Below are 13,158 nucleotides of genomic sequence, written 5' to 3'. Positions count from 1 at the left end.
ATAAAATAAAATTCAGGAAGCCATTCCTTCACAAGTGTGTGCTTTTTTCAAAAAAAAATTTTTTTTTAAGAAAGTAAGACTTTCTGCTTTGAACTGTGTTGCCTTTCATGGGACCTCCTGGTACAAAATGCAGTGATTTTGAAACAGGGAACTTTTATTTACTAAAGGCCTGTAATCAAAGAAAGGCTTCTTTAAATTTTTTATTGTAGTTGATTTACATTGTTCTGTCAATTGGAAAGCTTCTTACTTTAAAATCAGGTTCAGTAGCGAAAGAGTAAATAAAAGACAATTTGTTCATTTCTTTTCCCTCCTATGGAAAGAGCCTTAGTTAAGTTTTATGTGTGATTCTAGAATACATTTGCGAAGGTAATACTTACAACCTGTTTTCATTTGGAATACTGAGAACAGTTCCTAAAATATATTTTAACATTTTATGTGATGCATAATTAATGCGTGAATTAAATAAAATTATTCTTTGTTTTCTTCTGGGTCCCATGAATGAATACAGAGATTCACATATTACAAAGTTCACGCCAGTGCCTCCTTTAGAAAGAGCAATAACTTTAAAACCTTTAAAAATATTAATTCCAAAAATAAAACAATTTTCATAAATCCTTATTTAAATTTCATGGGGAACAGCATGAGTAAATTGAGCAAAGTCCATTACAATGGCTTTATTTGAATAAAGTTGTAAAATACCTAGCCCTTTTTGTTTGTGATTTCAGACAGCTCTGTGCTCGTAGTCTTGTGATAACTCAGATGCATAAAAAACTCAGATTTTTATTTTCTATGAAAATCCTTTCATGGAAACTTACACTGGTGTTCGCAAGGATGTTTTATCTGCTTCATATACAAGTCCAGCCACATGTTTTCTCATATTATTTTCAGTAACAGAAAATTAATATCAGGGATTGCGATTTTGCTCTGTCTGTGAAAACACTCGTGAGACATGTAATCATATCAGGATGTTAGTGCACAGTTGCTGGTGTAAGTCCAGGCCGCACGAGTCCTAACCCTCTAACCAGCGGTGCCCCTTGCTCTTGCAGTCTCAGATCTCCATCAGCGTGGAAGAGTGGGAAGACACCAGAGATGCCAAAGAGCAGGGCCACCCCCGAGGAAACCACCGCAACTCGACCTCCAGCGACCAGTCCGACCACCCCTTGCTGCGGAGGAAGAGCCTGCAGTGGGCCCGGAGACTGAGCCGGAAAGGTCCCAAACACTCCGGTAAAACAGCTGAGAAAATAACCCAGCAGCGGCTGAACCTCTACAGGAGGTCAGAAAGACAAGAGCTTGCTGAACTTGTGAAAAATAGAATGAAACACTTGGGGCTTTCTACAGTGGGCTATGGTATGCTCTTTCAAAGTATTGTATGATGTCGCCTTGCGATTTCTTGCCATTAGTTGTGATATCGTTGGCTCCCGTTTAGGTACCCAAGAATCACACGTTTGCTTCACAGGTCAGCTCGAAGGGCCTAGTGACCCGCAGCTCACCTCCCAGCAAAAATGAGAACAAGGATAATAAAGAGAAAGCACTAAAAACTGTTAAGGACTTGCTTGGGTCTCTAGACCCGCTGCTGAACCCTTGCAATGAATTATCTTAATTTCGATTTTTACAAAACGCTTCCGCTTTAGAGGTAAGGAAGTTATGTCAAGTAACTTGCTAATTAGCTTGTTAATAGCATAGCATAGCCGAGATTTAGATACAGTTCTGTCCGGCTCCAAAGTCTGTCTTACACACACACACACACACACACACACACCATAGTTTAGAACCTAGGATAAAATTAATTTGAGACACTGGCCAGTAACTAAACGGACCAGCCAAGGATGAACCAAAATGTATCTCTAAAATTTGTCTAGTTTCTTATAGTCTTATTTGTTGATTTAATTCTAACGCTAACCCCTAACCCTAACCCTAACCCCTAACCCTAACCCTAACCCTAATCCAGAGGAAGGACAGATACTCGCCACCTTTTTTTTCCCTTCCTTTTCTCGTTCTCTCTCTGTCTGTTCTGTCCATCTGTCTATCCAGAGCTCCATCCGTCCATTGTAACCCACCAATGAGATCATGATTTTCAACAACAGGCTTTGGAGTGTCCCACATCGTGGTCCTCTGAACGTCTCCATTTATTCCTAGCTCACAGGGGTTCATCCAGCAGCTATGATTAGGTGGCCTTCTCTCTCGGTGGCAGCCTTTGTTGCCGGGCACAGGGAGTAGAGCAGCGACCTCTTCAGACAAGATCTCTGCATGTACAGAATTTACATTCTAGTGGCAGCCGGTGGATTTGTGGAATTATTTAACTTCTCCAAGCCTTTTTCTTGTGTATGAAGTAGGAATAATAACACGTATCTCATAGCTTTGCTGTGAAGGATGAATGAGATGGTGAATAAGGATGTGTTTAGCCCACACCCGACATTCAGCTAACCCTGCAGACCCACTGTGTCTGTCCAGGTGTGTCCACCTGTGCTCTACTCCTAAGGAGAGTAAGTTCTTCTAACCCACCTCAAAAAACAAACACGTTTTGTACCCTTGGGGACACTGTTGTCTTCACTGAGAATACATGCTATAAAACAATTATTGTTTTGCATGTTTGCCTTTCTTTTATTTTGTTTTTAGGGCCGCACTTGCAGCATATGGAAGTTCCCAGGCTAGGGGTTGAATCCGAACTGCAGCTGCTGGCCTCCGCCAGAGCCACAGCAACGCGGGGTCTGAGCCCTACCTTTGACCTACACCACGTCTGCAGCAATGCCGGATCCCTAACCCACTGAGGGAGGCCAGGGATTGAACAATCTCATGGATCCTAGGTAGTTCGTTGCCTCTGAGCCAGGGCAGGAACTCCTGCCTTTCTGTTTTCCTGTGAGAAAGGGACTGTCTTACTTCTCTGTTCATCCTTGTACCCCAACCAGTCACACATTTCCTGGCACCTGGGAAACCATTAACGGCATGTTGGTTGCATGAACCAATGGAGTTCTTACCGGTGAGAAAGCAGGTCTCAAATACAAGCCAGGTCCTTGGGTCACCTTGCCTGGGACACCCTCGAGTCAGCTCTTTCACTGAAGACGTTCGACTCCAAACCTTTTTGTGTTCCCACTCTACCCCTTACTCTTCCTGCGTTGTTGGCAATATTTTTTTAGTGCTTTACAGATGAAAAATGTTTTAAAGTACTTTACACACAGTGCATGATGATTGATTTAACCACGAGTCATAATCTGATTTTTTCTGAGTAGGACTGGTCTGATCCAAGAAAATGAACAGATTTCTTTTAACCTAGTGGATATGAGACAGGAAAGAGAGGAAAAGGGAAAATCAAAAGATGAATTTTGAAAGGGCTCTCCCTTGAGCAAAGAAGTGCTTGGTGGTGACGTCCACTGAGCTTAGAAGAAGACGACGACTCTGGAATAAACACATAAATTTAATTTGACTGCCTGGAGGACTTCAAATGGATAGTGTTCCATAAGAAGCTAGATTTCTGCTGTCTGGTGCTCAAGAAAAAGACATGCTTATATAGAATTAGGAGTCATCAGCCTATAGGTTTTCGTTAAGCCCATAGCAGTAGATTGAATAACCCCAGGTGAAGGACTACAAGAGAGCTCTAGAAAATGAATTGCTAGAAGGTTAAGGGAAGAAGTTTTTCTTTTTCTTTCTTTGGCCACACCCGAGGCATGCAGAAGGTCCCAGGCCAGGGATCAAATCTGTGCCACCACAGTGGCCTTAGCTGTAGCAGTGACAATGCTGAATCCTTAACCTCTGGGCCATAAGGGAACTCCGAGAAGTATATATTTTTTTAGTCAAGAGGCCAAAGTGTCTAGAACTGAATTATACAAAAGATGTATGCTATAGCTTCATCACGTGATTTATCACTGCCTTGATCCTTTGTACTTTTTGAGGGCCTGGTGCGATTGGAGGGTCTCTTCTACTCCTAAGCAGGTTTGTCTCCCACCTCAATGTGACATAACATTTTATTTCCTATGTATTTTGCGATATGACAAGGTGAAGTGTTGGCCTAGAGAACTAGGAGGAAATGATTAATAATGCAGAAAGTGTGGTGACATGTCACTGCTGACCCCAGGGAGGCCTGTATCCCTTGCATAGCATGTGTGAAAGCCAGACTTGAATACCTTGGGGGACTGAACCAAGATTTGGATGCGGTGGATCTCACATGTTACAGACCGCAAGGAATGGGAAATTTAATCTACCTTTTTGCTCCACGATCTGTTGCTTCCACTGCCGCAGTCATATCGTGGTTCAGGAGGCATGTTGAAATGTCAGTCATTTTGTCCACATTCGACCCAGGAGGAAGGAGAGAGAGATCAGAGAAGAAATGGTTGTCTCCTCAACTGAGAGGCATTAGCATGTAGTTGCCTTCACCGTTTCCACTGTGACCCATTGGTCAGCGAAGATGTTTGGTTTGTAGTGGCCTAAATATGATAATGAAGAAGACAGGTGAAGGCTAGAAGAGACAGTTCAGACTCTGTCGTAGCAGAGGTTTGTAAGAAATTCCACTGTGAAGGCCAGGTGAGAAATATGGAGACAGCTGATGAGGAAGTGGAGAGGGGAGGGGAGGGGGGCTATTTTTTTTTTTTTTTTTTTTTTTTGAGATCAGTGATATGAGCATGTTTAAATAATAAGCTTAAGCCACTAGTGAAGAATTTGAAAGAAACACAGGAAGGGGATCCCAGCTGGAGCCTTTGCTTAGCTCTTTGGAAGTAAGGAAAGATGGGTGTTTTAAAATGCATAAACATGTAGGTATTTTGACAAGGAGTAGAGAAAATAATGCACCAGTTCCTATGCTCATTTACAATTAAATTGCAGGCTGTAGGGTTTTTATTTAACTTTCTCCGTCCTTACATGCATACTTTCTTCTACCTTGAGATTAAGGGTTGTCAAAAGCAATAGAAATGATAGAATTATAAAAATCACATTGTGTTTTTCACAATATACATAAAACAGTCTCCGAATAGTAATACAATGCTACTATCAACAGTATAATTGCTAAAAAATAGGCATGTTTTTAATGCGTTCTTTATATAGTAGAGTCCAAGTAGGGATGTATAGTAAAATTAGGTCTTGGCAAAGTTGTTCTTGGTGTGATTGTAATATCAATTGGATGTAAATTTAGACTCATTTCTGTTTTGTGTCTAAGAACTGCTTTTTCTAAAATTTAGCTTTGCTTCTTAGTTGTATAAACTATGCACATAGTCCAAAGTCCGATACTTAACACAAGATACAGTCAAAGAAATTGAACATCCGTCCCCCCACTACACATAACCTCTGTCTTCCCTCCCGGCAGCCTTTCTTAGTTTTACTGTTTACAGGGGAGAGCACGACGTGTCCTTTTTCTCACATTGTTTCTTTCACTTGATAGTATATCCCGGAGACCACTGACTTAGTAAAATGTTCACGCGGTTCTTATTTCTTTTTACAGCTGCCTAATACTCTGTTGTATAGATGCAACATAGTCTCTAACTAGTCCTTCCTGTCTTTGCTAAGCACAGAATCTTGCAATTAACACACACATGCATAAATGTTCTTGTGTTTTTCCCACTGCATCTTGGGATGGATATCTAAAAGTGAGATTGCTAGATTCAAGAAGTATATGTATATAATTCATATATATATATACACTATATATATAATTTTGCTATTGGAAATATGTTCCTCCTTAAATGTGTACTATTTTGCATTTTTGCTAGCAAAGTATGAGACTCTATTTTCCCAAAACCTTGCCAAAAGAATGTGTCAGTAGATTTTGCATGTTTTGCCAATCTAATAGATTTTTTTAACTGTTATCTCAGTGTGTCTTTTTTTTCCCCTTTTTATGGCCACACCTGTGGCATATGGAAGTTCTCAGGCAAGGGGTAGAATTGGAGCCACAGCTGAAGCCTGTGCCACAGCCATGGCAACACCAGAGCCAAGCTGCATCTGTGACCTACGCCACAGCTTGTGGCCACGCCAGATCCTTAGCCCACTGAGCGAGTCCAGAGTTCGAACCCACACCCTCTCAGAGACAATGGGGGGTCCTTCACCTGCTGAGCCGCAACTGAAACCCCTCCGTGTATCTTCCTCTTCTGTGAGGTTGAGCATCACTGTGTGTGGTTGAGTCATTTTCAGAGGACTGATTATATCTCTAGACCACTTCATAGATTTATTTTTGTTATTAATACTGCTTAGAAGGTGCTCACATATTAGGTAGATTAGAACTGTGAAAATTAATTGCAGGTATTTCTTTCTCAGCTTAGTCTTTTTCCTTTACTTTTTTTATTTAGTATTTTTAATGTAATTTTTTGATCATTTACAATATTACTGATTGATTTTGAGTAATAGGGACAGATTTCTCAATTTAGAGATGAATCCCTCTATGTTTTATTTCATTACTTATTTGGTTTCACATTTTGCATTTAAACATCTGAACTATTTGGAATTTATCCTGGTATATGTGATGAGCATGGGAACACATTTTTATATTTTGAAGATATTCTCCTGTATTTAGTTATGTAACACCCCTTCTTAAAGTGCACACTCCATTCTATTGGCTTCTGCAGATTTTTAGATCCTGCTTTTAGTAGAGCCCCAATTGTACATGTTACTGGGTCTATTTCTAGACTTTCGATTGTAGTTACAATGGTCTGTCTGCCTGTTCCCACAAAAGCACCTACTGTTTTAATTGCAGCGTCTTTTCTGTGTATTTCAATATCTGGTAGGGCTTGGGGCGCTGCACTTTTTCAATATTTGCCTAGCTAAATTTGGATGCTTCTCCTTCTGCATTAATTTTATACTTAAATTGTTTGCTCTAGATGAAAAGAAAGCGTTCTTTTAATCCTGCTTCTTCCTGGCTCTTTCAAATCCAGATTCTGTCTTCTAATCCTGCGCTTTCAAACCTTTCGTGTTTCCTCCTTTTCTTTCTCTTACTTCCTCCTCTGAGGAAATTAGGTCTCCTTCCCTTAGTCCTCACACACACCCACACACACACACCTCACACACACACACACACACACGTATGTACACGCCTTACACACACACACCATATGTACACGCCTCACAGTCCTTGCTGTCTCCTGTTTTTTCTTTTATTGAACTAATTGTATTCCACGCCTTTACATTAATACCCCACATTTACTTTTTTTTCCTTCTTCAAATTTTTTCTTTTGTTTTGAGTGACAGATGATTTGCAATGTTGTGCCAATTTCTGCAGCCAGCGAAGTGATAGAATGGAAATGCAGTTCCAACTGAAAATAAAACAATTGAGAGGAGCTCTCGAAGCAACTATATTCATGAGCGACGACACATTGTTGCTATTCAGTAATCATTATTGGTATCAGTATCTGTAGTATTTAAAACATGAGCTCCTGTAATAAGATGTTGTTTTCATTCCTTCATTTACACGTGAGTTAAGAGAAACAGTCTGAGTTTTCTCATCAGCTGAGTTTTTGCATCGATCTTCCCAGTCAGCACATAACCCTGAGTGTTCAGGGATTAGAAAAGTCATGCTATCTGATTGTTCCGTTCTAAGGAATAAAATTGTCTTCGTTTGTCAACAGGTGAAAGTGATATTTTCATTTACATTCTTTTCTTAACAAAAGCCTCAGATGCTATAGTCAGGTCATCGTAGGATTTAATCAGCTTTTCAAGCTGTGATTATTCATGACTGTGCAAAAACACACTTAGAGTCCATGTAAAGACACTCCTGCAACTCTCAAGGCAAGCTGATTGTTTCAAACCTCTCGGATGGTTCTCCTGCCACCCCCAGTTGTTTCCGGGCTTATTCAGTCATTTACAAATTCACCTTTTTTATTTTCTGAAAATTTTTATTATAGTTTATTCACAGTGTTGTGTCAATGTCTGCTGTTCAGAAAAGTGACCCGGTCATACATGTGTATGCATTCCTTTCTTATGTTATCTTCTATCATGGTCTATCCCAGGAGACTGGAAATAGTGCCCTGTGCTGTGCCCTGGGGCCTCACCACTTAGCCTTTCTGAATGTAATAGTTTGCATCTACTCACTCCAAATTCCCAGTCTATCCCTCTCCCTCCCCGCTGCCCCTTGGCAACACAAGTCTGTTCTCTATGTGTGCGAGTATTTTTTTCTGTTTGGTGGATAGGTTCTTTTGTGACATATTTTGGATTCCACATATAAGTGATATCATATGGTATTTGTCTTTCTCTTTCTGACTTACTTCACTGACTATGAGAATCTCTGGGTGTATACATGTTGCTGCAAAGAGCATTATTTTGTTCTTTTTTATGGCTGTGTGGTTTTCCGCTGTATTTATGTACTACATCTTTTTAATCCATTCACCTGTGGGTGGACTTTTACTTCCATGTCTTGGGTATTGTGAATAATGCTGCTGTGAATATAGGGCGCATGTATCTTGGTGAATTGTGCTTTTGTCCTAGTATATGCCTACGAATGGGATTGCTGCATCATATGGTAGTTATATATTTAGTTTTCTGAGGGACATCTGTACTGTTTTCCATATTGGCTGTAATTTACCTTCCTACCAACAGTATAGAAGGAGTCCCTTTTCTCCACACCCTCTCCTAGCATTTGCTATTTGTAGACTTATTAGATGGCTGTTCTGACTGGTATGTGGTTGGTACCTCACAGTAGTTTTGATTTGCTTTGCTCTAATAATTGGTGATGTTGAGCGTTTCTTCCGTATGTCTTCTTTGGAGAAATGTCTTTTTGGGTCTTCTGCCCATTTTTCGAACACTAACACAAATGCACACACACCCTTTTGTCCTCTTTTTGTCTCGTTTCCTTCCTTAATCGAACTAACTACATTCCATATCTCTACATTATTACCTCACATTTCTTCTTCTATCCCTTTGCAGAAAACACTATCAAATATAAAAGAATCTTACTTTCCTTGCTCTGTCTACAGCAGTATCCTTTCCTGGATCTCTTTCTCTGTCCTCCTTTGAATTTAAATTTTCAACTAAGTATTTGCATGAGACTTATTTCAAGTCATCAGACTTGGAGAACAGTGCTGATTTATAAATGATACGATGGAAAAGCTATTTTTATATTGTTTAAAGGAAAAAAAACGTATATGTCAAATAATAGAAAATCAAAAAAACCTGAAGAACACAATCTAAAGAGTCATTATTAATACTTAATAATTACCTATTTAATAATTAACCATAAACATATGTCCTCACTCTGCAATTGGTACAACACCAATTTCTTCCTTTTTACTTGCCTTTTCCTCAGCATATGCCATGGGTTCTCCCATTTTAAAACCTTCTCCATCTCTCCCTCCCTGCCTTCCTCCCTTCCCAAGTTCCAGCTGATTGAGTTAGCCGTCCTCTCCACTAGCTGGGATTGGCAGATCTAGCAAATAAAAATAGACGACTCCCAGTTAAATCTGAATTTCAGATAAACAACAAATGATTCTTAGTATAAGCGTGTTACATCCAATAGTTGGTACAGACGTATGTTTTAAAAAAATTGTTAGTTTTTTATCTGAAATTCAGATGTCACAAGAAATTCTGTTTTGCCCAGCAACCTTATCCCCACGGCAGTATTCAGTTCCTTGTGTCTGCTCTGGAGATGTGCAACCAAATGAAGTCCTTTATTTGAATATTTATCCGATGATCTTAAGATGGTAAGAGTTTTACCAGCAAATTTGTGGTGGATTGAATTATACTGCAGTTTATCTGCCTTGTAAGATAAGGCACATCTGCATCTCAACTTGAAATATCATAACTGAAAATACAGCCTTTCAGAGTCACGTGGCAGGTTTCTCGTTAGAGGAACATAGCAGATGTTACTTTGTGAGTGTAATATATATCTTCCAGTTAGGAAATTATCGGGGTCCCCTACGTTGGCCTCTTAGATCTTTAGTTTTATGCAGTTATTTGAGTATTGATGTATCTCTGTTGGAATGAAATGTATTCTTAGATTTTGGATCAAACTGAGAAATTTGGTGCTACTTTTAGGAAACCAACTTGTCTGCAACTGAAATGGGCTTTACAACAGTGTCCTCCCAGCGTAAAAACTTAACTGGTAGGAGGATTAATATTTATCCAGCATGTGTCCACATGGCTTTATAATTTACACATTCTCACAGCCTTGGCAGCATGAAAAACCCCTCAATCCCAAAGCAGTTGTCCTTTGCATTGTGGTGTCCTGTACGCCAGGTCAGCTCTCCAAACGTGAAGTCTGTCAGCGTTTCAGAGTGAACTGACACCATTAAGAGGGCTCAGGTTTTTAGTTTTTAAATAGTTTTGTTTTAGAGGGAAAACAAATGAGTCCATGGTGCACTTCCCTTGAAACTTACCGTCAAATTCTGTTCCACAGAATTCTTTGCATCTTGCCAGAATACGAGCATGTCTTATATTCGATGAATCATGATTCGAAGTCAAATGCATTCAGGGCCTCCGCCCTTCTTAGATACAGTTCTCCTGTGTTTTTTAAACGCAATGTCATTCGCTGACTTTTTACAGAGTTTCTCATATGAGTGTTCCTGTTTGGGTGGGTTTTTTTGTTTTTTGAGTTGTTTTGTTTTTTTTTTTCTTTTTAAGGCTGCACCCACGGCATATGAAAGTTCCCAGGCTACGGGTGGAATTGGAGCCTCTGCTACAGCCACAGCAACTCAGGATCCCAGCTGCATCTGTGACCCACACCGCAGCTCATGGCAACAAAGGATCCCCGACCCACTGGGCGAGGCCAGGGATCGAACCTGCATCCTTAGAAATACTAGTTGGATTTGTTTCTGCTGCGCCACAATGGGAGCTCCCGAATGTTCGTTTGGGATGGCCATCTATAACCTCAATTTTTTTTTATAACTATTAACCATTTTTTATAACTATTAACTTTTTATAACTAATAATAAATCAAATAAAAGTCTATTTCTTTCAACACTATAAAAGCTAACAGGGTAGATTATAAATGTGGTTGCTCTGAACAGAATTACAGACTTTATTTTTAACATCTCTTGGAACAAAAAAATGAGTACCTGCCAGATATTTCCAGGGGCAGTAATTTGAAACTAGTCAAATTACGTACGCAGTCAGGCTGCAGGCGAAACCACAGCAAGCTGTGGTTGACAGCTGTGTGGTTTGAAGATAAGATGCGCTAGAGTAATGGCTGTAATTTTCTGGAAGTCGTCTAACAAACTTGGCATTTTTTTATCTTCTAGATGAAATGAACGATCATCAAAGTACCCTCTCCTATATCCTGATTAACCCGTCTCCAGATACCAGGCTGGAGCTGAACGACGTCGTGTAAGTTGGCCTCCGAGCTCACGTAAGGCGGGTAGTTTTAGAAAACCACTACTTTATTCACTGTTGTATTTTTATTTCCACCAGGATAGCCCCTTATTTTATTTGTGAGATAGATGCTCAAAGAGTTGAGGTCTGCTTTTTGTGTCCAGTAGCAGATGTGTTTTATGTAATACTACACGCAGACCCTGTAGGACCACAGAGGCGAATGGCAGGAGGAAAAGGCGGCGTGGATGTGGTGTGTTCCGGGAGCCACACACACGGGGACAATTCGTAGAAAATACGCGGAGACAGAGAGAAGGGCTCAAGCGAAAACCTAACGTATTTCGCACTAGCTGGTTCTAAACACCTTAGAGAGTCTAAAAGCTAAAGTGAAATGGGTCAAACCTTTTTGAGAAGATCTCTGGTAGTAGTTTGATTCATCAAAACCTATGCATTATGGTATTGCTTTAAAAATGTGATCTCGGGAGTTCCCTTCATGGCTCAGCTGTTCACGAACCTGACTAGGATCCGTGAAGATGCAGGTTCGATCCCTGGACCTATTCAGTGGGTTAAGGATCTGGCATTGCCATAAGCTGTGGTGTAGGTCACAGACGCGACTCGGATGGAGTTGCTGTGGCTGTGGTGGAGTCTGGCAGCTGTAGCTTCAATTCGACTCCTAGCCTGGGAACTTCCATGTGCTGCAGGTGTAGCCCTGAAAAGCCAACAACAACAACTACAACAAAAAGTGTGATCTAGGAGTTCTCCTGTGGTGCCAGGAGTTAAGGATCTGGCATTGTCACCCCAGCAGCCGGGGCAGTGCTATGGCCCGGATTCAACCCTGGCCTGGGAACTTCTGCATGCCGCAGGTGTGGCCAAAAAGAAAAAAATAAGTGCGAACTATAGCGGTGAATAAGGCATTTCCCCTGATTTCATAATGCCTACATTCTAATTAACAAAACTACAATTTAAGCGTAAAAATTTAATAGTATATAATAGGACTTTGTCACATGACTTAAGCATCAAGTAAGTGAGACAGCACTTTCCTAACTTCAGGAAGGAAGACATTCTTGTGAGCTACAGTGATCACAGGGGAGGGAGGTGAGCTAGACTCTCAGGGTGGATGGGCTTTGTGCAGGCATTTTCCAGAACGGGGAGATGGCTTAGAAACACACTGCCTGGGATTATGTAATGTGAGTCAGCTGGCGATACTGCAGAGCTCTATTTGACCAGAGTAAAAGCTTGTACTGTTAGCATTTCTCTTGTTAATTAGTTAAACATGATATTGGAAACATTAAACCTGACTTTGAAAGGACCTGAAAAGAAAAAATAAGGAATTTATTTTTCAACCTTATAGGCAATGGGCTGCACTTGGGTATATGAATAAGGTAGTAGCAATATTTTAGAAAAGGCATTTTGACAGTTGTTGGTATAAGCCTTAGGAGAGAAATTCTAATAAGAATCTGACTTGAGGTTCAGGGTCTGAAGCTGAAGCTGGACCAAGGCTTACAATAGACAGTTAACACTATATTGTATTGATGACTTTAAAAAAAAAAAAGGCCAAAGATTCAAAAGTCTTGGTTAGGTCCACTGTATGTGTTGGTTTCTGTAACTCGGAAATGAGGTCATCGACTAGGAAGCGTCAGAACAGTCTGTGTTGCAGAACATAAAATGCATCTGTGCAAGTGGTTTAAAACTAAAACTAGGAAAATACCAGGCATTAGAAGCCTGTTGCCAGTTTTGTGGAGGCTTTGTTTGGCTGGGGTTGGAAAGGTAATTTTTTTTTTTAAAGAAATATCTAAGAAACAACAGAATTGATTGGCATGATAGATTTGGGTTGAAGTAGGCCTGAAAATAAGGAAAATCTCTTTAAAAAGCTGTTATGCAGGTGTGAGGGAGATAAGAAGCTGTCATAATATCTGGATAGTGGATTATAAAGTCAGGGGCCTGTGTAGC

General features: G+C 40.3%; 1 protein-coding gene across 19 annotated transcripts in view; it reads left to right on the top strand.

The window, feature by feature from the left end:
• The window catches only part of KCNT2 (potassium sodium-activated channel subfamily T member 2), a 339,487-nt gene that overhangs the window by 319,902 nt on the left and 6,427 nt on the right, over positions 1 to 13,158 (top strand). For 13 of the 19 annotated variants that reach the window (XM_021081854.1, XM_021081864.1, XM_021081863.1 and 10 more), the window contains 2 exons: positions 1,047 to 1,347; positions 11,142 to 11,226. In XM_021081854.1, coding sequence (XP_020937513.1) covers positions 1,047 to 1,347; positions 11,142 to 11,226 — 386 coding nt within the window. Of the gene's footprint in view, positions 1 to 1,046; positions 1,348 to 11,141; positions 11,249 to 13,158 lie in introns of all 19 variants that reach the window. The other 6 variants (XR_002341192.1, XR_002341191.1, XM_021081860.1 and 3 more) reach the window with 4 other exon arrangements.

Source organism: Sus scrofa, unplaced genomic scaffold (assembly GCF_000003025.6).
Source record: "Sus scrofa isolate TJ Tabasco breed Duroc unplaced genomic scaffold, Sscrofa11.1 Contig2471, whole genome shotgun sequence".
NCBI lineage: Eukaryota > Metazoa > Chordata > Mammalia > Artiodactyla > Suidae > Sus > Sus scrofa.
The sequence above is the reverse complement of the archived record's forward strand: the minus strand, read 5'-3'. Positions and strand labels throughout refer to the sequence as shown.